The 21,645-nt window shown below is 44.0% G+C and overlaps 1 protein-coding gene across 1 annotated transcript in view; it reads left to right on the top strand.

The window, feature by feature from the left end:
- Positions 1 to 212: 212 nt before the first annotated feature.
- The window catches only part of KAZN (kazrin, periplakin interacting protein), a 182,906-nt gene continuing 161,473 nt past the window's right edge, over positions 213 to 21,645 (top strand). The window contains 1 exon segment of the mRNA XM_040428799.1: positions 213 to 513. Within this exon segment, the coding sequence (XP_040284733.1) occupies positions 345 to 513 (169 nt within the window). The 5' untranslated portion in view covers positions 213 to 344.

Raw genomic sequence — 21,645 nt, 5'->3', positions numbered from 1 at the left:
TATACGACGCTTTCATTTTATCGCCTCCTGTTCTGGGATACAATGTAAGACATTTCTTTAGGGACATTCACGTCATTCCATGTCACAGAAATGCAGCCGACAACGCTTTACAGCCGCAATGTTCAGAAAACGAAACGCGGGCTCCCCTATTTCGCATTGGTAGGCTCCATTTAAAGCGAGCGTGTCATGTGCGCCGTGTCCTTTGGAGAGGAGGTGCTGTGTCTCCTGCAGTGCTGCTCATTCCTTCAGTGGACTCGTTGCCTCGCACAGCTCCCGGTGTGTGTGCGCCTCGTACCCACCATGCTGCTCTCTGTCTCCTCTCTCCCCAGGCCAACATCCTGCAAATGATGGAGGATAACAAGCAGCTGGCCCTCAGAATAGATGGGGCCATACAGTCCGCGAGCCAGGAGGTGACTAACCTGAGATCTGAGCTGACGGCCACCAACAGGAGACTGGCTGAGCTGAACAGTGCGGACCCCTGTGTCATGGAGAACAACCAGCACAACACACAAGGTAAGGACCCCCCTGGAGACCATGCTGCCCCTGCAATGGGCTCCCCTGTGCTGAGAACTTTCCCACATGGGGCTGCAGCTCTGCTACTTTGATGTAGTTGCCCTGTGTATGCTGATCAGTGCAGACCCCATGTATCATCAGGAACTTATCTGTATCACCTTTGCAGATCTCAATGTTGCATACTAAAGAGGCTGCGTATCTGAATAGACCGTCATAGAGCGATTATTATATATCTGCATTTAATTCGTTTAAAACTGCCAATCGTACTGATTTATCACGGAATTATATAATTCAGAAAACGGACGCTTAGGCGGTCCGTTGACGTTTGTCATGTAACAGTGCGGTGGGTTTAAAAAAAAGTTACATGTCCTTTAAGTTAATCCAAGGGGTACACGGACTTAAAGGGCTATTCCTATCTGCGATAATGGATTGCATATGGCTTGGATGTGTTATCACTGTCAGAGAGGTGCGGGTACCAGAGGTGGGGGCATCTCCAGAATGGGCCCACCTGAAGTGAAGCAGAGCGCAGCCACCCTCCATTCACCGCAACGGGAGTCCTGAAAATAGAGTGAGGTGGCCGTGTATACGCCGTACGCCCTCCATTATGGGACTTTCTAACCTGGCCAAGTGCGCCCGCTTGGGTGATATTGGAACGGAGAAAAGTAAATCCAGCTCGCCTCTCTTCTACCCTTAGTGCAGGCTCACCGTGGATTTCATAGCGAATAAAAAAACGTCCAGCGCGAACCGTTTCTTTCAAGTTGCTTTGGTCTTTACTCGTGTTCCTTGAGAATACATCAAGTGAACAGTATCTCCAGGAAGTAGAGAGATTGTTCACTGGATGTATTCTCAAGGAACACGAGTAAAGACCAAAGCGACTTGAAAGAGTCGGTTCGCGCTGGACGTTTTTTTTATTCGCTGTTATTGGAACTGCCATGCGCGGTGCGCTCTCCTTCACTTTGGGGAACCCCAGTCTAGGCGCAGGTACTACCTCCGGGACGCACTCTTATCCTAGCAATAGGCCATCGATGTCTGATGTGTGCCAACCCCTTTAAATCGGAAAGCCTCTACTACATCAGGTGTAGCCTGTCACCTGCGTGTGCTGGTGATTGGCGTCATTAGTGCGCCACGTTCCACGCGACTACATAGAAATGACTGAACTCTTACATTGACTATTGTATTGATGATATTGGCAGGGCGCCCTGTTGATCCAGTGTATATTGGTGGAAGTGGCGTCTCCTGATACGTCGGGGGCTGCAGAGGATGTGTCTATTAGCCAGTGTTATTGCGCTAGGCAGCGACACGGAGAAGAGAGCGCGGAGGAGGCAGCAATTATTGTAGGCTGCCATCACAAACTGCAATTATATCACAAGTGTGATTTCAGCCCTGAGAATGCTTGTCCGCCCCTCCCCCCCCAGCTGGCCATTCTTACAAGGTACACAGCGCTGCACGCCTCAGTCTGACCGTTGCGGGCGATCACCCCGGAGACTGCTCCTGGTGACTCTCTCTCTCTCTGGGGAGGGCAGCCATTCATTTTGTGTGGGGATACGTGAATGATTGATTGCCGACGCTATTCAACTGCTGGACAGCGAGGACAGATTGAAGTTGGAGGACACTGTATAATCCCCAGGAGTTAGAAAATTGTAAATTATTCAGAAGTTTCCTCTCGGGTTTAGATGGAATTTTGGACCATAATCTAACAGGTTCTGGCATCCTGATATCACGTACTATAATCTAAAATCCAGTTGATATGATTTTGATGCTTTTATGTGGTCCTCAGTGCTATGATGTAATCTCCCAGTCAGGAGGAGGCGTTGGGCGTAAAGGTATTGGGGGGTCATTTACTAACGGCATTTTGGCATGAAACAAGTTACAAGCCCCTGTTTTCATGTCGCTCTTAACACTAGGGAGTGTTGGAGTCTGGGAAATGAGCCCAAGCAAACGTACTATCATTTACACCGGGAAACTGGGGTAAATGACGCTTGAAATCTACTCCAGGCGGAGGATGCGCCAAATTATGACAAGGCCTGCGCCTCACCGTAAATTAGGCGCATCATCTGGCAGCGCAGGGTGTATCAAATGACCCCCATTGTCGTGCTTGAACAGGCTCTTTTCAGGTTGTGAGTAACCCACAGATCGGGTGATCATTGGGGGGGGCCGGGGGGCCTGTCACACACAGCCCCTGCTGGTTTCACCCAGTAGCTCCAGTGGTTGTCCCATGAAGACCACTTCTCTATCCTGTGGTCAGTGGATAAGTGTGTGATCAGCAGGGGTCTGACCACTGGGGGGCGTGCCAATCATGAGAACAGGGGCCTAGTCCTTCCCGCTTGTGTCCCATAGTCCCACTCAAACAGGGAGCACGGGCCCCTGCTCTCGTGATCGGCAGACCCCAGCAGTCACATTTATCCCCTGTCCCTGTGATGGCTAACCTCCGGCACTCCAGCTGTGGTAGAACTACGACTCCCAAGATGTACACTTGCTTGGCTGTTCTCAGAACTCCTTAGAAATGGATAGAGCATGCTGGGAGTCGTAGTTTCACCACAGCGGGAGTGCTGGAGGTTAGCCATCACTGTGCAGCCTATCTTAGTTGTTTTCATGGCATAACTCCCTTAAAAGCATTAGACAGTCTCCACTAATTCCAGTGTCGCATATCTTATGGTCCTCCAGCATGGTCCTTGGCTTGACTGTGTTTAATGGAGGACCCCCACCCCTGTCAGTTACTTGTAATGTGAGGGTTCGGCCACACAGTCAGGTCTCCTGGTGCAGCCTTGGTTCTCTGCTTTTATGATCCACTTCTGATTTTGGCTTCCAAAACGGCATCCGTAAACCCGGCGGCGTGGCCGTACCCTAACGGGGAATTCAGTAGAGCTGGCAAAAAGAAGCAATCTCTTGAAGGCAATGCTCGCATCAGGTTTATGACCTCCATTTAACGTATAATGTGTGAGCATAGTTGTAAGGCCTCATGCACCCATGTATTTTGTTTCCTTGTCCGTTCCATTTATTTATTTTTAATTTTTTTGCGGATCAGTTGCGGACCCCTTCATTTTAATGGGTCCGAAAAGAAAATGCAGACAGCACCTTCTGTAGCCCAGCAAAAAAGAGAGAACATGTCCTATTCTTGTCCGTTTTGCGGACAAGGACAGGCCTTGTTATAATGGATCTGCAAAAAACAAAAACACTGTGCTCTCCGCATCCGCATTTCCGGAGCGCGGCCCCGAACTTCCGGATCGCAGCTCGGCAAGAAAATATAGCGTGTCCTATTCTTGTCCGCAGCTACGGACAAGAATAGGACTTCTCTATTTAGTGCCGGCCATGTGTGGCCCGGTGTATTGCGGATCCGCAATACACCACGGACGTGTGAATGGACCCTAAGTGTCTGTTCGTCGGGGCTCATATTCCCCATTTGAATGGAGCAACATGTCTCTGTAGGCGATCTGAGGCACGGGAAGGTTTGGTATGGGCCCATAGTAGCGTATAGGCGCTGCATTAGGTAATCCGTTATGTATCTGTCGTGTATTCTGCTCTGCATTAGCTTTATACAGGAGGCCCATAGTATGTTTTTATTATTCCGTTGCGCCCAGGCGCTTCGTGCAGTGATTCAGTCACCGACCTCGCTTTGCTCACGACTCCTCGTCATCACCGCTCTAATTAATAAGCTTCCAAGCCCCACGATAAGCCTGCAGGTATCTCAACATACGTCTGCATTAAATGTCATCTGCTGCATTTTCCCCTCTTGATGTGATTTACCTGATGTCATTTACTTTTATCTCACTACGGTGTATATTTGACGCGGTTGTGTTTTAATTACGGCGCCCCTTCATGTCTCCCGTTGTGTTGGTTTATGTGACAGGAAATGGAAACTTGATGCTTAAAATTGTAATAAACCTGTTTGTTTTTTGCTGCTGTTAACGTTGCACATTTGGGAGCGGTAATATAGTAATAAACCGCGTCGGAGAGGTCTAATTTGTGTACAGAATTCTCCGCTTCATTGTGTATTTCTTCAGGTGTACCATTGTCTTATGAACGTTCAGCGCGCTGGAAAATACAATAATGGAAGACGTGAAGGACCTGACTGTGGGGTCACAAAGGCATCTCAGGGCTGAAAGGGTTCTCTAAGAAACCAAATTCCTTCTCGTATTTCTGTTTGGGCCATACGGAAACCTGTCATCAACTTTATGGTGACCTCACTGAGGGCAGCATAACATAGTGACAGAAATGCTGATGTCAGCGGTGTGTCACACATCAGCTAAAAGTAAGAGGTTGCCGAGAACCAGCATCATAATCACTGCAGCCCAGGCCTTAAAGAGTCAAATACCTGAGAAGAGTCCTGGTTATTCCTAATCTCCTGCTCTCCTCGCCCATCTGCTGATGGTTATCAGTTCTCTCCTAGACAGAAAGCGAGAAAACTAGGTATTAGACTGTCAGTCATCAGCAGGGAGAGCAGGAATTCATGAATAACCAGGACTCTTCTCAGGTGGCCGGGACTCTTTTCCAGGCCCAGTCTGCAATGATTGTGATGTTGGTTCTCGGCAACCACTTACTTTTAACTTATAAATGACAGACCGCTGAAATCAACTCTCCTGTCTGTACTTTATACTGCTGTTAGTATGGGCAGCATAAAGGTGATGACAGGTTCCCTTTAAAAGGGTTCTCTACTTTTAACGGTCTCTACATCACGGCTTGACAAATTTCCTTGGAATCTAGGAGCCAGCTAAAAAAGTTAGGAGCCAGGCGGAGCCGCGTCATAAAATCTATATTGCGATATAATTTTAAGCATGTGCAATATGCGATATATATCGCGATATATTGTTTTCTATATTTGGGGGGGGGGGGGGGTTTAAACTTTTTTATTTTTTTTATTTAATAACTATTAGCCTCCTTAAGGGATAGAACCCTTGTCATATTCACCCTAATAGAGCTCTATTAGGGTGAATAGGACTTTACACTCTCCCTGCTGCCCTGTGCACACAACAGCAGGGAGCTGACCATGGCAGCCAGCCTATCATGTGCCCTCCAGCCTCTGATCAGCCCCTCCAGCCTATCATGTGCCCCCCAGCCTCTGATCAGCCCCCTCCAGCCTCTGATCAGCCCCTCCAGCCTCTCCCTCTTATCAGCCCCCTCTGGTAACAAACCCACCCCCCCTCCCTCCCCAGTATTAATCATTGGTGGCAGTGGGCAGTTCCGATCGGAGTCCCAGCAGTGTAATGCTGGGGCTCCGATCGGTTACCATGGCAGCCAGGACGCTACTGAAGTCCTGGCTGCGATGGTATGTTAGTGAGCAGCATTATACTCACGTGCGCCGTGATCGCCGGGAGCTCCTTCTCATAGGTCTGTGCGGCGCATTGCTTATGCTATAAGCATTAGCAATGAGCCGCACAGACAGAAGAAGGAGCGACCGGCGGCCACGGCGCACGTGAGTATAATGCTGCTCACTAACATACCATGGCAGCCAGGACTTCAGTAGCGTGACTCCTGGCTGCCATGGTAACCGATCGGAGCCCCAGCATTACACTGCTGGGACTTTGATCTGAACTGCCCACTGCCACCAATGCAGACAAACATTCCCGGCACCCGACCACTGACAGGATGCTGTGATCCCCGCGATTAACCCCTCAACTGAGGGGTTAATCGCGATGATCACAGCGTGCAGTCATAGGGGCCGGGATATGGCCGGCACATTGGTATTCAGGCATTCATTGGTGGCGCAGTGGCCACAGTCCCTCCCCTGCTCCTCCTACTCTGTACTCATTGGTGGTCAGCGGCAACCGCGCACAGTAGGGAGGGAGGGACTCCTCTCCTTCTCCACTGTGCCGGCTCAGGAGAACATGGTGCGCGCCGAGAGCGCATCTTTGAAAACGGGCTGACAAATACCCAAGCGCCAGGACCAAATTCCTGGTCGCCATGGCGACCTGGCGCCTGGGATTTGTCGAGCCCTGCTCTACATGTTGAAAAGGTCACTTGACTATAAGCAAATCACAAGTGGTTGGGACCACCAACGATCATTTGTATGGGGACATCTAAAAGTGTTTAAATCCCCTGCAGCGCCACCACAGGAGAAATAAAGCATTACAAAACTCCCATTCACATCAGTGGGTTGTCTTTTTAATACAGGGCAGGTCAGGTCCTCCAGAGACAAAAACTACTCCCAAGAATGTAGATCTGTTCCCAAAAATCCCTTATAAGAAAAAACTAAAATTAATGAAACATCCACAGGCTCTTAAAGTGTAAATGTCATTACTTTTTTTATTTTTGTAATTTATAGGGGCAGTGATAGTGACCATTTTTGTAGTATACTTTAATTACTGAAATTGTACATTTCTATGAGAAAAATAGCTCTAAAGTGGCCCATTTTGAGCCTTAGCAACGCTCCTCTGTCTTCTGTTTACATAACACAATGTTGAACAAGTCTCCAAAGCTATGTAAACAGAAGACAGAGGAGCGTCGCTAATGCTCAAAATGGGCCACTGTAGAGCTATTTTTCTCATAGAAATGTAAAATTTCAGTAATTAAAGTATATTACAAAAATGGTCTATCACTGCCCCTATAAATTACAAAAAAAAAGAAGAATGACAGTCACACTTTAAATTATACATTGTCTGCTTTGAGGGCAAGATGACTGAAAAATCTGTTTCCACACTAGTGGTTTAGGTCTAAAGTGACATAATTGATGAAGTCATTAAGGGATGTAGTAATTACATTACAGCTTCCCTTCATTGCTGCCTTATCTGTGATTAAAACGTACTGATTGTATTAAGCAGGCGTAGGGCAAATAGCCCTAGTAGTGAGGCTTCGGAGAGTCGTACGCTGAGGATTCCCATCTGGATTTGATTTGCTGTTTTTGTGTTCTGCCCTCGGGAAAGTTTTTACGTTCTTCAGGACAATTATGGGAGAGAGCAACATCCCTACCAGATATTCTGGTTCATAAACTTTTATGACTGCTGTTTTGAAGGTATACAAACTAGAAAATCAGGTGAGACTGAGGACTTATGTCACTGACCTAGTACTGAGGTATTTATCCACTTGCTTCCACCAACGCCTCTTGCACATGAACGTTGTGTGGCCGTATTGCTGCCCGCATGTGGCCGGCCCGTGTGCACTCCGCAATCACGGAAATGAGGAACGGAAGCACGGATCGGAATCCCACGGAAGCACTACGGAGTACTTCCGTGGTGTTTATGTCTGTGCCTCCGCACCGCAAAAAAATAGAACTTGTTCTATTTATTTATTTTTTACAGTGCGGACGGATCACAGACCCATTCATGTTGAATGGGTCTCAATCCGTCCCGGCCGCCGCACGGACGTTGCCCGTGCATTGGGGACAGCAAATTGTGCATCTGTCCTGTGCATTGGGGATCGCAACGTTTGTGTGCAAGAGGCCCAAGGCTTATGGAATTCTTTTTCTTCAGTTATAAAACCAAAGACATTAAAGTTTAGTTGGCCAGCTCATGTTCATCATGCTCTACCTTGTCCATCAGTCTGCTGAGGTCTGGTAGCAGCTTCCTATATGTACAGTATGTCTTCAAAGTCTTTAGTCTGACAGTGTGCTCAGTTTCAGGTGGTGGACTACAAGGGGGTCTGGACTCTGACTTCCCCCTGTTGCTTGAGAACAGAATGGATCCGACGCTCGCACTTTGAATGGAGCAGGAAGCACAGCTCCATTTAAAGTTTAGTAGCCATGCTGCGTTACTGTAACTCATCTCCCATTGAAGTGAATAAGGTGCAGTAACCCGGCACGGCCACTACACTTTAAACGGAGCTGTGCTTCCTGTTCCATTGAAAGTGTTTGTTCCAGGATCGGAGGCTGCAGGGTATAGCTGATTGATGGAGGTGTGGGGTTTCAAACCCCCTCTGAGGATAGGTCATCGTATCAGGAGCTGGAAAACCCCTTTAAAACAATGAGGAGCTTTAGGCAGAATCTTCCACTCTAATAATTCCTATTCTCCTAGTGCCATTTAAAGGGTTTGTCCAGGTTTAGAAAAAACATAGCTACTCTCTTCCAAAGACTGTGAGTTGTCTGGTATTGCAACTCTTCTCTGTTGAACTGAACGGGCTGAGCTGCAATGTCGCCCACAACCTGTGGACGTCTGTAGTGCTGTTTTTAAAAGGAAACGGCCATGTTTTAGTTATCATGGACAAACCCGTTAATAGGTTTTCCACTTCTGAGAATTCTACTGGCTTCACCTTTCTTTTAGAGAAGGCAGACTTCAGATACCATTACCGGAGTTTGATGGGGCTCCACTGAGTATGAGTTCAGATGTGATTTGTGCTTCCTTGAAGTTCCTTTTTGACCTCATGAGTAGCAGTAGTCAATTGGCTTCAGGACCCCTGGGATTTACCCAGAACATCTACTTGTACGCAGAATGAGTCTTATCTACATATATCTTATGGGTCTGTGGAGACCAGATGAAGACACTTGGCTCTCTTTGCCTAAAGAGCTCATTATATTGGGAATGTACATAAAATGTTCAAGTTGTCCTCATTCTCTCTCTTCTTCTATTTGCTTGCTTGCACCTGCAAAGTAAAACAATAGTCTGTTGATTAGATTGTGACATGAACATGTCTGAAAATTATTAAAGTCAGCCAGGCATTATTACATTTTATTTTCTCTCCAGAGATCTGGCTAATGCATAGCATTAGTTTTAGTTCTCACTAAGACTCCCCCCCCCCCCCCCCCCCCCCCCCCCCCCCCCCCCCCCCTTCTGTAAGCCTTTTTTTGAGCTATGAACATTATACAGGGGGTCCTGTGCTCGTAGTGAAGAGCCATTGAATGACTGCCATGTAATACTATATTTCTCCTGTAGTGGCCACTGTAGGGAAAAATGGATGGTTGCAACTTTCCTTGCCATAACAGCTGATCACCATTGGTTTCAGAAGTTGGACCCTTTTTATGAGATATGGATGTCATAGAGGGAGTCCTGTGCTCGGTGGAGAGCAATTGAATTACCTTCACGTACATTTCTCCTGTAGTGAGCGATCACTGTAGGAAAAAAATGGATGGATGGTTGCAATTTTCCCTAGTATACCAGCCAATCGCCATTGGTTTCAAAAGCTGGACCCGTTGTGTTGAGCTGCTTGGTGACCCTTTTTCATTTCATGAGATTCCTTTAAAAAAAATTAAAAAACCTGTCCTTCATTCATTAAGGACAAAGGTGTCTAGACCATAAATAAAGGGAGCAGTTTTAAAATTTAGCTTGCGGCAACATTTGAAGAAGTCACCATGACCTTCTATTGTATAAACCTTGTGGTCATTGTTACTCCAAACTCTCTGCCCTTTTTCGTGCCAACAGTGAAATATAAATTGTAAGTCTGCCACCATAGAGGTATATAAGCATGCATAGGAGCTGTATACACAAAAAGATACACGCAAGACTGTGCAAAATGGCTTCATTTTTTAGAATTCTAAATCATTCATCCCATTGGGTGGCTGTGCAGCTTGTTTTTTGCATTACCTATCTCTGAAAGGGGTTGTGTAGTGGAAAGATACTGATGAAGTATCCTCAGGATAGATCATTAATATTAGATCGGCGGAGGTCTGGCACCCCCCTCGATCCACGGTTTTAGGAGGTAGCGGCGCTCATGGAAGTTCCACTTCAAAATTACCTAAAGTTGTCTCGTTTGTGTAATTACACTGTGCTGCCTCTACCAACGGGCGGTGAAGGTAATTTTGAAGCAACGATCGCACAAACACCGCTACCTCCTAAAACTGCTGATTGGCGTTGGTGCCGGGATTTGGACTCCTACCGATCTGATATTGATGAAATATCCTCAGGATAGGTCATCAACATTCATGCACTACACAAGCCTTGTAGTCATAAATTCCCATCTTCGGAACATACACAATTCTGTCTTTCATGCAAATCAATGTTTTGCTGGCTGGTGCATTTAAGTGGGTACTGCCCATGTAACCTGCTAGGTGGTCCTTTTTGGGAATGTTTTTGGATCTATAGTTTAAGACACTGAACTTCACCAAACAGCTGTGCGGAAACAAGTCCCTCTCTTATTGTCAAGATCCTTGGTGATATAATTGCAATCACCATCCAGGGCCAGTAATTGACGCTATATATATATATATTTTTTTTTTCCCTGCGTTCTAAATTGTTAGAGGCGGCTGCCATACATCGATAAGTCAGGAGTTGCAGAATGCTTGAATGTAATTTTTTATTTTTTTGCCATTGTGAAGAATTGGGAAGGCAAATGCATGGCTTGCAGCTTAAGAATGGATGCTATTTTCCCCGCTGAATAGAATTAATGATTTCTATGACTCACGGAACATGTTCCTGTTTTGAGATAAACATGAAGACAATGCAATGTGATTGCATATTCTTCATGCTGGTCCTCGGTTGGGGATTACTCGCTTCTCAGGGGCAGGTTGGCTTCCTCAGTGTTCAGAAGCTTTCTCTAACTTCCATTTTTTATTTTTAATAACTTTATAGATAATGGAAATCCAAAATATAGTTATACTATCTTCAGTAGCTGAAAGAGAGATGACATTGTAGTCTATGTATATAAAAAATGACATATACTCGCTTAGAAAAAAAAATCATATTTGTAGCTTAGGGCATGTCCTCCAAATAGATCGGGTCGGTTTTTGATGTGTGATCTGAGTAGGAACTGTAGATTTTTTGCTTTTATTAATGTGTAGAAATAAAGTGTGTTTTGAAACTGGCTTACAAGTTCACATGATCATAGGGTTCAGCTGAAACGGACTCATGTGGTGATCTTAGTTCTCTTCAGTAGAGCTGATTGGACATGAAAATGTGGCCATATCAAGGCTTTGTCATTCTGGCCTTAATCACAAAAATGCCCAAACTGTATCCTGTTTTTTTGTTTTTTTTAGATCTATCCGTTCAAAATTGAATGCCTACTAGGCACATCCCTGACTAGTGGGGCCTACAGCTAGCTTATCTGGAGATTTCTACATACTTTCCATGGTTGCATCATTTTTGTTCAATAACAAAGGAATTTTGAAGAAATTTCTGGGAATGCCCTGCATGAGCGCTCAGCTCTGGACTCAAAGGGTAAGACCACACAGTCAGGTTTCTGCATGCAGTTTTGGAAGCCAAAACCAGGAGTAAATAAAATAAAAAAAGAGGCACAATTGTTTGTCCTTTTTTATGCTTTCTCTCCTTTTGTGAACCACTCCTGATTTTAGCTTCCAAAACTGCATGCAGGAACCTGACCGTGCGGCCGAACTGTTAGGAATCTAGAATATTTCTAAATGCTATGCGAGTATTTACTAAACAGTAAGGAAGGCCTGATAATCGGCCAAGAGATAAGAGGTTATTGCTGCAGGTGTACATTTACGAGCGGGGCTTGGCCTGCACACTCCGGTTCTGTGAAGATCCGATAACAGTTCAGTCATATGTGAACTGTGGATTTAGGAGTCCTTTCCAGGTCGATGACTCCTGGTGATCACCACAGTTGGATTGCCTAAACTTCACAAACTTTCTTCCAGTCATGATGTCGGTGGTTATCGACTATTGGTCATCATCATCTGGCTACGGTGCAACTTTTTTGGTAAGATTTGGAAGGTCTATCTTTGGACACCCTTTATGAGCGTTACATCTTGTGCTCTGGTAACACTGGTGTCAATTGGGCCTGCCAGGATTTGTGTTGGGTATGTCTGTATTTTTGAAACCTACCCAAGCACCATTTTTTCAAAGGTGGTTCTCTTTCTTAATAGACCACTCTATGGGCACGTGCCACCTCTTTTCGTGGACATGTGTGGGTATTTTTTCCTTTTTTTTTTTTTTTTTTTTTTAAAGGAACATCTCTCGGATATATTCCTACTACCACTCCTATGGAAGAGCACATCACTAAACGTATTTTTTTGTTATCTATATTTTCCTTATTTTTGGTTTCTCACCAACATTGTCCTCCTGGGTGGTAAACGTCATATTTTCTATGGAAGGGTCTTCAATATAACCATAAGTTATGCTAGACATGGACCAGCGTTAGAGATGAGTAAGCAGATGCACCTGACTATGGGGTGTCGCCCAAACAAGTGGTTCCTGTGATTGACTGACTATTTGGCTCACTGCTTCATTCAAAGCCATACCTAAAATATTGCTGGCATCTGCCGCCCACAACTCAGATTCAGTAACGCCCGAAACAGCAAACACAGAAAAAATGCGACAAAACAGTTTCTTGCCAGATTAATAACTGCCTTCCCTTAGGAGAATACTCTATATGCGGAGTACCTTAGGGCTGAATTTTGCAATAGATCTATCTATATAGATATCCATTCACTGAACCGAGCACAGCTGTGCTTCATGAGATGTCATCTGGAGATGTCCTCCTTCTTACTAAGGAAATAATTTAATACTGCCGAGGAGACTCCCTTTTGTTGTCTGTTCTTGGTGCTCTTGAACATAAAGGGCTTGCCTGATACCATATGTCCTAGGACAGGTACAATGGACTCTTGGATTTTAGCCTTGTTGGACACTTGGGTTGGAGCACAATTTGCCGTGCACACGGTAATATTTTGTCAGATACTCAGTTATGGAATCCTGAGTTGGTAGTTGGGTTTCCCACATTTTCATTAGTCAGAACGGCTATAAAGGACTTTCCCATTCTGGAGGACCTGGCGCATCGCTGATGGCTCATTCATTACAGTAGGCACTGTGTAATACTTCCTTTCTCCTATGGTGATGCTACCAGGAAATTGAACACCTCAAATTATAGGTTATCTCTAAGAGCCCTAACAGTGGGACGCCCTGTGAGTAGTTTATCATAGGGGAACCCTTCTAACAGAATGAAATTGTTCAGCATGGTGGCTCAGTGGTTACACCATTGCCTTGCACCAGTGTGGTTCTGGGTTTCAAGGGCAATATCTGCACGTAGTTTGTATGTTCTTCCCTTGTTTGCGTGGGTTTCCTCTCACACCTCAAAACATGCTGACTGGTTAAAGGGGTTGTGCAGCCAGTACATATTGATGACCTATCCTCAGGATAGATCATCAATATCTGATCAGTGGGGGTCAATTCAGACCTGCGGCTTTTACCTTATGCGGCAATCGGCGGTGCCATCGGGTCCCCGTAGGGCTGTAGGTGAGACTCGATGGCATGGAAGGCAGCGCGATGCCTGCCTTAGGCATCGGCGCTGCCTTCCGGTGATGAGCCTGTGAGATCCAGCCCCCTGGAGGCCGGAAGCTGTATTAGTAATACACACAGTATTACAAATACAGCCAATGCATTCCAAAACAGAAGTATTGGAATGCATTGTAAAGGATTAGACCCCCAAAAGTTCAAGTCCCAAAGTGGGACAAAAAAATAAAGTGAAAAAATAAAGTCCCCCCCCCCAAAAATTTAAAGTTTTAAGTAAAAATAAACAAACGTAATTTTCCCCAAATAAAGTTAAAAAAAAATAGGGGAAAAAATATCACATGACCTAACCCCTCAGATGAACACCGTAAAAAATAAAAACTGTGCTAAATAAACCATTTTTGTCACCTTACATCACAAAAAGTACAACAGCAAATTATCAAAAAGGCGTATGCCCACCAAAATAGTACCAATCTAACCGTCGCCTCATCCCGCAAAAAATTAGCCCCTACCTGAGACAATCGCCCAAAAAATAAAAATAAATATGGCTCTCAGAATATGAAGACACTAAAACATGATTTTTTATTTTTTTTTTGCTTCAAAAATGATATTGTGTAAAACTTACATAAATAAAAAAGTATACCTATTAGGTATCGCCGCTTCCGTATCGACTGGCTCTATAAAAATATCACATGACCTAACCCCTCAGGTGAACACCATAAAAAATAAAAACTGTGCTAAATAAACCATTTTTTGTCACCTTACATCACAAAAAGTGTAATAGCGATCAAAAAGTCATATGCACCCCAAAATAGTGCCAATCAAACAGTCATGTCATCCTGCAAAAAATAAGACCCTACATAAGATAATCGCCCAAAAACTGAAAAACTATGGCTCTCAGACTATGAAAACACTAAAACATGATATTTTTTTTTTGTTTCAAAAATGAAATCATTGTGTAAAACTTGCATAAATAAATAAAAAGTATACAATATTAGGTATCGCCGCATCCGTGACAACCTGGTCTATAAAAATACCACATGATCTAACCTGTCAGATGAATGTTGTAAATTAATAAAAACTGTGCCAAAACAGCTATTTCTTGTTACTTTGCCTCACAAAAAGTGTAATATAGAGCAACCAAAAATCATATGTACCCTAAAATAGTACCAACAAAACTGCCACCCTATCGCGTAGTTTCTAAAATGGGGTCACTTTTTTGGAGTTTCTACTCTAGGAGTGCATCAGGGGGGCTTCAAATGGGACATTGTGTCAAAAACCAGTCCAGCAAAATCTGCCTTCCAAAAACCGTATGGCATTCCTTTCCTTCTGCGCCCTGCCGTGTGCCCATACAGCGGTTTACAACCACATATATGGGGTGTTTCTGTAAACTACAGAATCAGGGCCATAAGTATTGTTTTTGTTTGGCTGTTAACCTTTGCTTTGTAACTGGAAAAAAATTCTTAAAATGGAAAATCGGCCAAAAAAGTGTAATTTAGAAATTGTATCTCTATTTTCCATGAATTTTTGTGGAACACCTAAAGGGTTAAAGATTGTAAAATCAGTTTTGAATACCTTTTAGGGGTGTAGTTTCTAGAACGGGGTCACTTTTGGGTGGTTTCTATTATGTAAGCCTCTGAACTGGTCCTTGAAAAGGGTGTTTTTGAAAATTTCTGAAAAAAATGTCATTCCCAAAATTATCCAAACATGAAGTAGACATATGGGGAATGTAAAGTAATAACTATTTTTGTATTACTATGGTATTGGTATTACTATGTATTATAGAAGTGGAGAAATTGAAACTTGGAAATTTGCTAATTTTTCCAAATGTTTGGCAAATTTGGTATTTTCTTTTATAAATAAATTTATTTATTTTTTTACTCCATTTTACCAGTGTCATGAAGTACAATATGTGACGAAAAAACAATCTCAGAATGGTCTGGATAAGTAAAAGCGTTTTAAAGTTATCACCACATAAGGTGACACTGATCAGATTTGCAAAAAATGGCCTGCTCCTTAAGGTGAAATATGGCTGTGTCCTTAAGGAGTTAATGGAAACGTATAATGGGGCAGATATACCAAATAGGGCACTTGCAGTCAATGGATATTTTGAGAAGTGTGGGCCAGTGTCATCAGTGACAAATATCCGGTGCTAGTCATTGCACCTAGGACTTTTCTACTGGCCTGTCACGGATGAAGTTAGCAGATAGCTGGAACATATAAATAAACGAGCGACTGGCTTGATCCCAAACTAAGGAGCTTATAGGTGAGCCCTATAAAACCCTAAGAGCTCTCCCTGACTGCTATGCACATGCAAGGGTCTGTATGGTAGACGATTGCATGCCCGCGTACCTAATACTGTGTGACACCTGAAAACCCTATAATAGTGAGGGGACACGACCACCGGCTCCCTGCACTTAATACGGACGTAGTCGGGGTCACCTAGAATCAAGCCAGCAAGGAAACACAATAAAGTAAATGACTTATCTGAACAAACAGCAGAAGCAGCCTCCAGCAGTCAACACCTCATCCAGGAAGTAGTATAAACCGCAAAGTGAGGCAGTATGGGAGGGATTATAAAGGAAGACGATTAGTCGAAATAAGTGGCACCTGGCAGAAGGAAAGGAGATGAGAAAGTGAAACCAAAACAAAGAACATCATACAAGAGGTAGAGAAGAACGTCTGCCAGATCTTCTCACAGAACTGGCGGTGACATGGCCTTAGTGGGGCACATGGACATCATGGAGGAGGCAGGCATCCTCGTTCTAGTGGACTCCACATCTGAATGGCTGCCATGTAATTTACCCTGCTCCTGACCAAATCAGCTGTTTTTCCCAGCTACCAGAAACAAATAGATATGAGAAAATCCCCTTTAACTAAAAAAAAAATAAAAAAAATAAAAAAAAATGCCTTTGTGAAGTGGCTGCTGAAGTCTACAGCATTGTCTATCCCTAGAGCCGCCAAAGTATAAAGTATTATAAATGACAAAAGAGAATCTATAGACGCCAGGCCATCAATAAATGAAAGACAATAAAACAGAGTACAGTCTCTAAATAACTGAAATGTATAATTGAAGATATTTATACATCCCAAAAAAGATGTATGGGGTATGGCTGTAAATTATACATGGGCTGTAATATTATTTATGCAGCAGGATAGAAGGGGATGCTTTAACATTACCAGGCCCTCGATGAAATGCTAAGAATGCAGAATATTGGCCTTCATTTACTAATATGAATGCACCTTGATTTTGGTATAAATTCTACCAAAATATATTGCATGGCTTCTCTGTTGAATTTTTTTTATCTGTGCCTAGCCCAAGACGCTGGTGGGGTTTAACTGAAAAGGGATGGTGGAAGAATACAGCAGGTGAGGGTTATACTAACGGCGGCAGGATTACAGATGTAGGCTTATCTGAAGAGTGGGTTTTCAGGTTTGTTCTGAAGGTTTCCACAGTAGGTGATGGTCTGATATGCATGGTAGAAATCTTGGAATGAAGAGCAGCCGATGAGAGTAGAGAAGGAGTCTTGTGAGGATTGGAAATTAAGTGTGGGAAGGTAGCGGGAGTCAGGTCACAGATATATGGCAGGGACAGGTTGGGAACAGCCTTGTATGTCATAGTGATTTGTACTGGATTCTCTGAGCTACAGGGAGCCAGCAAATGGATTGACCGAGATGAGGCAAAGTTGTAAAGGGGACATAGGTGGATTAGCCAGGCAGAGGATAGACTGAAGGGATGCCAGAGTGTTAGATGGAAGGCTCATTCCAATCGCGGGTGACGCTGGGAAGGCTTGTTCCCATATCGGCCTGCTATTGGCTGCCCCTTCCCAATGCCAGATGTTTTCATCTGTGTGACAGGGAGATACAGCGGCAGCTGTGCTGGCATCAGAAGTGACGCGGGTGCCGGTGAGCGATGTAAGTACAATCTGTGTGAGTGGCCCGGGCATTTCAGGGATTATAGGTCTTGGATAACCCCTTGAAGTCTTTTCATCTACATAGTTGGCAATGGTGTCACATTTGCTAGGATTGTCCCAAATTTTCAGAAACCATTTTGGCAAATTTGGATTGTCCCAGCCTGAAAATAGGCGGAACTTGTATTAACCCACCCATAAGTGGGCAGTACATCCAGGGTTTTTGCCTTGTACAGTAGATAAGTATATACCGGTAGTAATATTGAGGCCTATTGAGCATAGAATGGCTGAATCTACTATGGAACTGAATTCTGTAATGTGAGGCACAGCACTAGCTGTTTATGCAGCTCAGGATGCACAATCCCATGCCATTGAGTTCTTCACCCCAGTCAGGGCAGTATTATTGTGTGATCACATGCTTTACAAATCAATGCAATCCTACTGGAATGACAACCTGGCCAGCTGCAGGCCAGAGCTACATAGTAGAGTAACTGCAGGTCATTTTTGAGATTTCGGAGTAGAGACTCTGTAAAGTAAAAATCTAGTTGGATTTGTCCAGTAAATGTGCTCCCAATGTTCACCATCTGCTCCTATTGGACTGAGACTTCTGGTTATCAACTACAGTTTTGGGGTCACTAGAAGAGACCACTTGTAGGAGTGTGTTTTCCCACTGCAATCATAGACGTAACTGCATACTTGCCAACTTTTATAAATGGTCATCTGGGAGTTTGGCACCAACATGTCCTAAACCACGTCCACTTCTCACTGCATGGAGATGTGCTAACTCCTTCCAGGAGCATCCCGGATAGAGCTAGCAGGTACGCATAATTGGGTACCATGAGAGACTGCATTTCTTTATTTTTTCTTTGTCTGCGTTCATGTCCTCATGTTTGGTTTGATCCGGATAATGTGAGATAACTGAAGGACAGATGCTCTGTTGCTCCATGAAAATATTGAGCCGTAAAGACATCTGGTGTAAAAAAGGTTTTGTTCTCTGCAGATTTTAAGTGTTTGTTCTGGCAGCAGAACATTCCTCTTTTGTGAGACTGCACATTCTTCTGACCATCACCTCCAGTGGAGTCTGAAGCATTGCCATACAACCCGCAGCTTCTAATAATGATGTCCAGGTCAGAGTACAGACCACAGCCAAAGGTGGTGCAGAGGAAAAGCAGCGAGGAGCCAGAAGGAAAGGAACATATTAGTGCACCTCTTATATCAGAGCAGAGCTATAGCATGATATCCAAGATGGCAAAATTTAAAGTATTATAAACTGTATCGTTACATTGTAAGTCAGGACGCATCCGTTAGGCTCCGCATCCTCAGACGGTCACCAAAACGCTGCAAGCTGCGTTTTAGTGACCGTCTTAAAAACTCAACGGAGACCAAACGCAGCCAAATTGATGCATTCTGGACGGATCCTTATCCATTCAGAATGCATTGGGGCTGAACTGATCCGTTTTGGGCCGCTTGTGAGAGCCCTGAAAACGAATCTCACAAACGGAATCCAAAATGCCAGTGTGAAAGTAGCCTTATACAGTTTCTATTTTACTCTTGATTCTTGACAATCATCGACCGGAACATTTACTACTTTATAAGACTTTATGGCCCGCCATATCTCGTATCTTGATTGGGGCAAAGCCCAATAGGAAATCCTTAGGCCTTGTGGGTATTGGAGGTCTTTGTGCCCCTTGCCTCCAATCAAATTGCCCTGTGCCTGAGGGTGCCCAAAGCCTCTCTTTTTTTTTTTTTCCAAGTTACCATATGCGTTTGTGTGAAAGTGGCGTCTGTGTGACTTGTCGTGTGATTGCGGCCATGTGACATCACATGAAAATCGAATCCCTGCGGCAAAGTTAATGTTGTGTGGAGATAAGTTAGGTATACTTTTACACTACATAGTTGCATACTGTGTCCTCAGTCCTGGAGTTTCTAAATTTTGGCAACACCCAAAGAAAGAAAAAATGATAATCACAAAGATTACAAAATGTTCTAATGGATGCACCCATAATGCAAGTATTTAAAGGATTTCTGTTAGATTTTATTGTGTTAAATAAATCAACAAACCACAAACCTGAAATATCAGCCTTCGCATGCACATATTCAGTGTAATGTTGGGAATTCATGAGATTTCAACGCCTTTAGAAATCTGCTGCTTCGATATAAAACTGTTATACAGGCTGTGAACACGTGACGTGACCCTTCCAAGATTGCGCAATAGCCTCAGCAGGGTAAAGGTTAATCTCTAATGGTCAACCAAAGCAGCAGTGTTGACCCCCCTCCTCCTGCCTCTTGACCTTTCTGGTCATTGATAACGAAACTCCCAGGGGGCACTAGAAGAGCATAAAGCTTTTGATCGGTAGCAGGTGTCTATGCCAGCAACAATTCTGTGACTGATGTGAGCTTTAAAGGTAAAGGAAGGGGTCTTAATGGGCATGTCTTAAGCAAATTGCTAGTCGCCCTTCCCCCGGCGTTCTTTGGTCACAGTGCAAAGTGCATGCTGGTGCACCTGGTCACACTGCGAGACAGATGCTCTCCGGTCTGGATCATGCATAGTTCCTACTGCCGAGTGCCCCTTTTTTATCTATTGAACTTTAAGCTACAGAAGAAACGCTTCAAGAACATAAAACATGGTTTTAAGCTGGTCATAAATACTGTAGCTCAACTTGCTCCCAAAATGACCAGGGTTTTCATGTTCCCCACTATAAAGGCACATTTTGTTAAAGGGGCATACATTGAAATTATCTTTAAAAATTTGACCTTTTTACCATAATCGTAGTGGGGTTATTCTGTCAGGACAACCAGTTACTTATGAGGGCTTATGGATGGCATAGAGAGAAGAAACCTGGAAAGAGCAGCTCTTGCCTTGAGGAGCTCGATGCGTCCATCTATTATGTAGTATCCTTTATTAATTTGAATGTATGGCCGTCGGCAACTTAATTTGGCAAAGACAGCTGATTGCCTGTGGTTTCAGATGCCACATTTAGAAACTGCATTGTGAAGCTGGTAAAACGCTTACAAATTTAATCTCCTGTCTTTCTGTAAAATGGGTTGCCTCGCTTGAAAAACCCCCAGCCTGATTGGGGCATATGGATGCCACAAAGTTAGGGGAGAAGCTGGTTACCTGGTAGGACAACTAAGGAATCTTTTTTTTTTGTTGATGCCAGTTTTTATGTCTGTATAAATGCCTTTTAAAAAATGTGAATAAAAGCTTTATAGGACCTCACTGGATAAATGTTATTCATCAGAATACAGCACTCATCTAATTGCTGGCTTTTCACAGGGTGCTCGTCTGTACAGGTCCCCAAATCCACCTATGGGACCCTATTCTTGTTGTATAAACAAATTGACAGCACTCCAAAGTTGCAGGTGAAGTATTATGTGATTTATTCAGCCGGACATAATTTTAGGCAACGTTTCGGGCTATATGTAGCCCTTCATCAGGCCCAATGGATTTGAGCATGTGATTGAGGAGTCAGTGCTTGACATATTAGCAAGCTTTGGAGAATGACAAGGGAAAATACCCAAGCCATATATCTATCTGCATTTTTATATATATTTTTGGGGGTACTTGCTCCTTATCTGGTAAGTTAATATATGGTTTTAGACAGGCTTTTTAGCCGCCTCTACTTTGACTTGTAGAGTTGAAGCCTGAACAGGGACCCTCTTCCTGATATTCATACACCCTGAAGGAGTAGTCTTAAGATATATATAATATGTTACACAATAAAAGCACACAGAGCTATGGGGACTGGGTATTGCAGATGTGCTAGCGGCCATCTAGCAACCCATGTCCTCAGCTCTATACCCAAAATCCCGGTGACCGGTTCCCTTTAATCAGTTCTGCAGTACGAGTACTCCACCAAACAGCTCATATCTCAACTTTTCTGAATGTTAACGGTTAAACCTAAATTTTTAGCCTATAAATGAGTCAGTCTTTGAGCCCAGAAACCCTCATAGTCAAATATTACCATCCAAGAAAATTTCAGATTTCCTCCTTTATCCGCTTGCAGAACATTGAGTGACCACGCATGGCAGAGTCTAACCTTAACGTAGAACACAACAATCGCTACTGTACCCTTTGTAATTGCGTGTAGGGTCCTGAAACCAGTTCTGCTTCTGCCCATCAGTGATTCATGGAATGGATATTATTTAATGGAATTGATGTCAAGGGAGCCATTGGCATT

The sequence above is a fragment of the Bufo bufo genome, chromosome 1 (genome assembly GCF_905171765.1).
Source record: "Bufo bufo chromosome 1, aBufBuf1.1, whole genome shotgun sequence".
NCBI lineage: Eukaryota > Metazoa > Chordata > Amphibia > Anura > Bufonidae > Bufo > Bufo bufo.
Note: the sequence above shows the minus strand (reverse complement) of the source record. Positions and strands in the feature narration are given on the sequence as shown.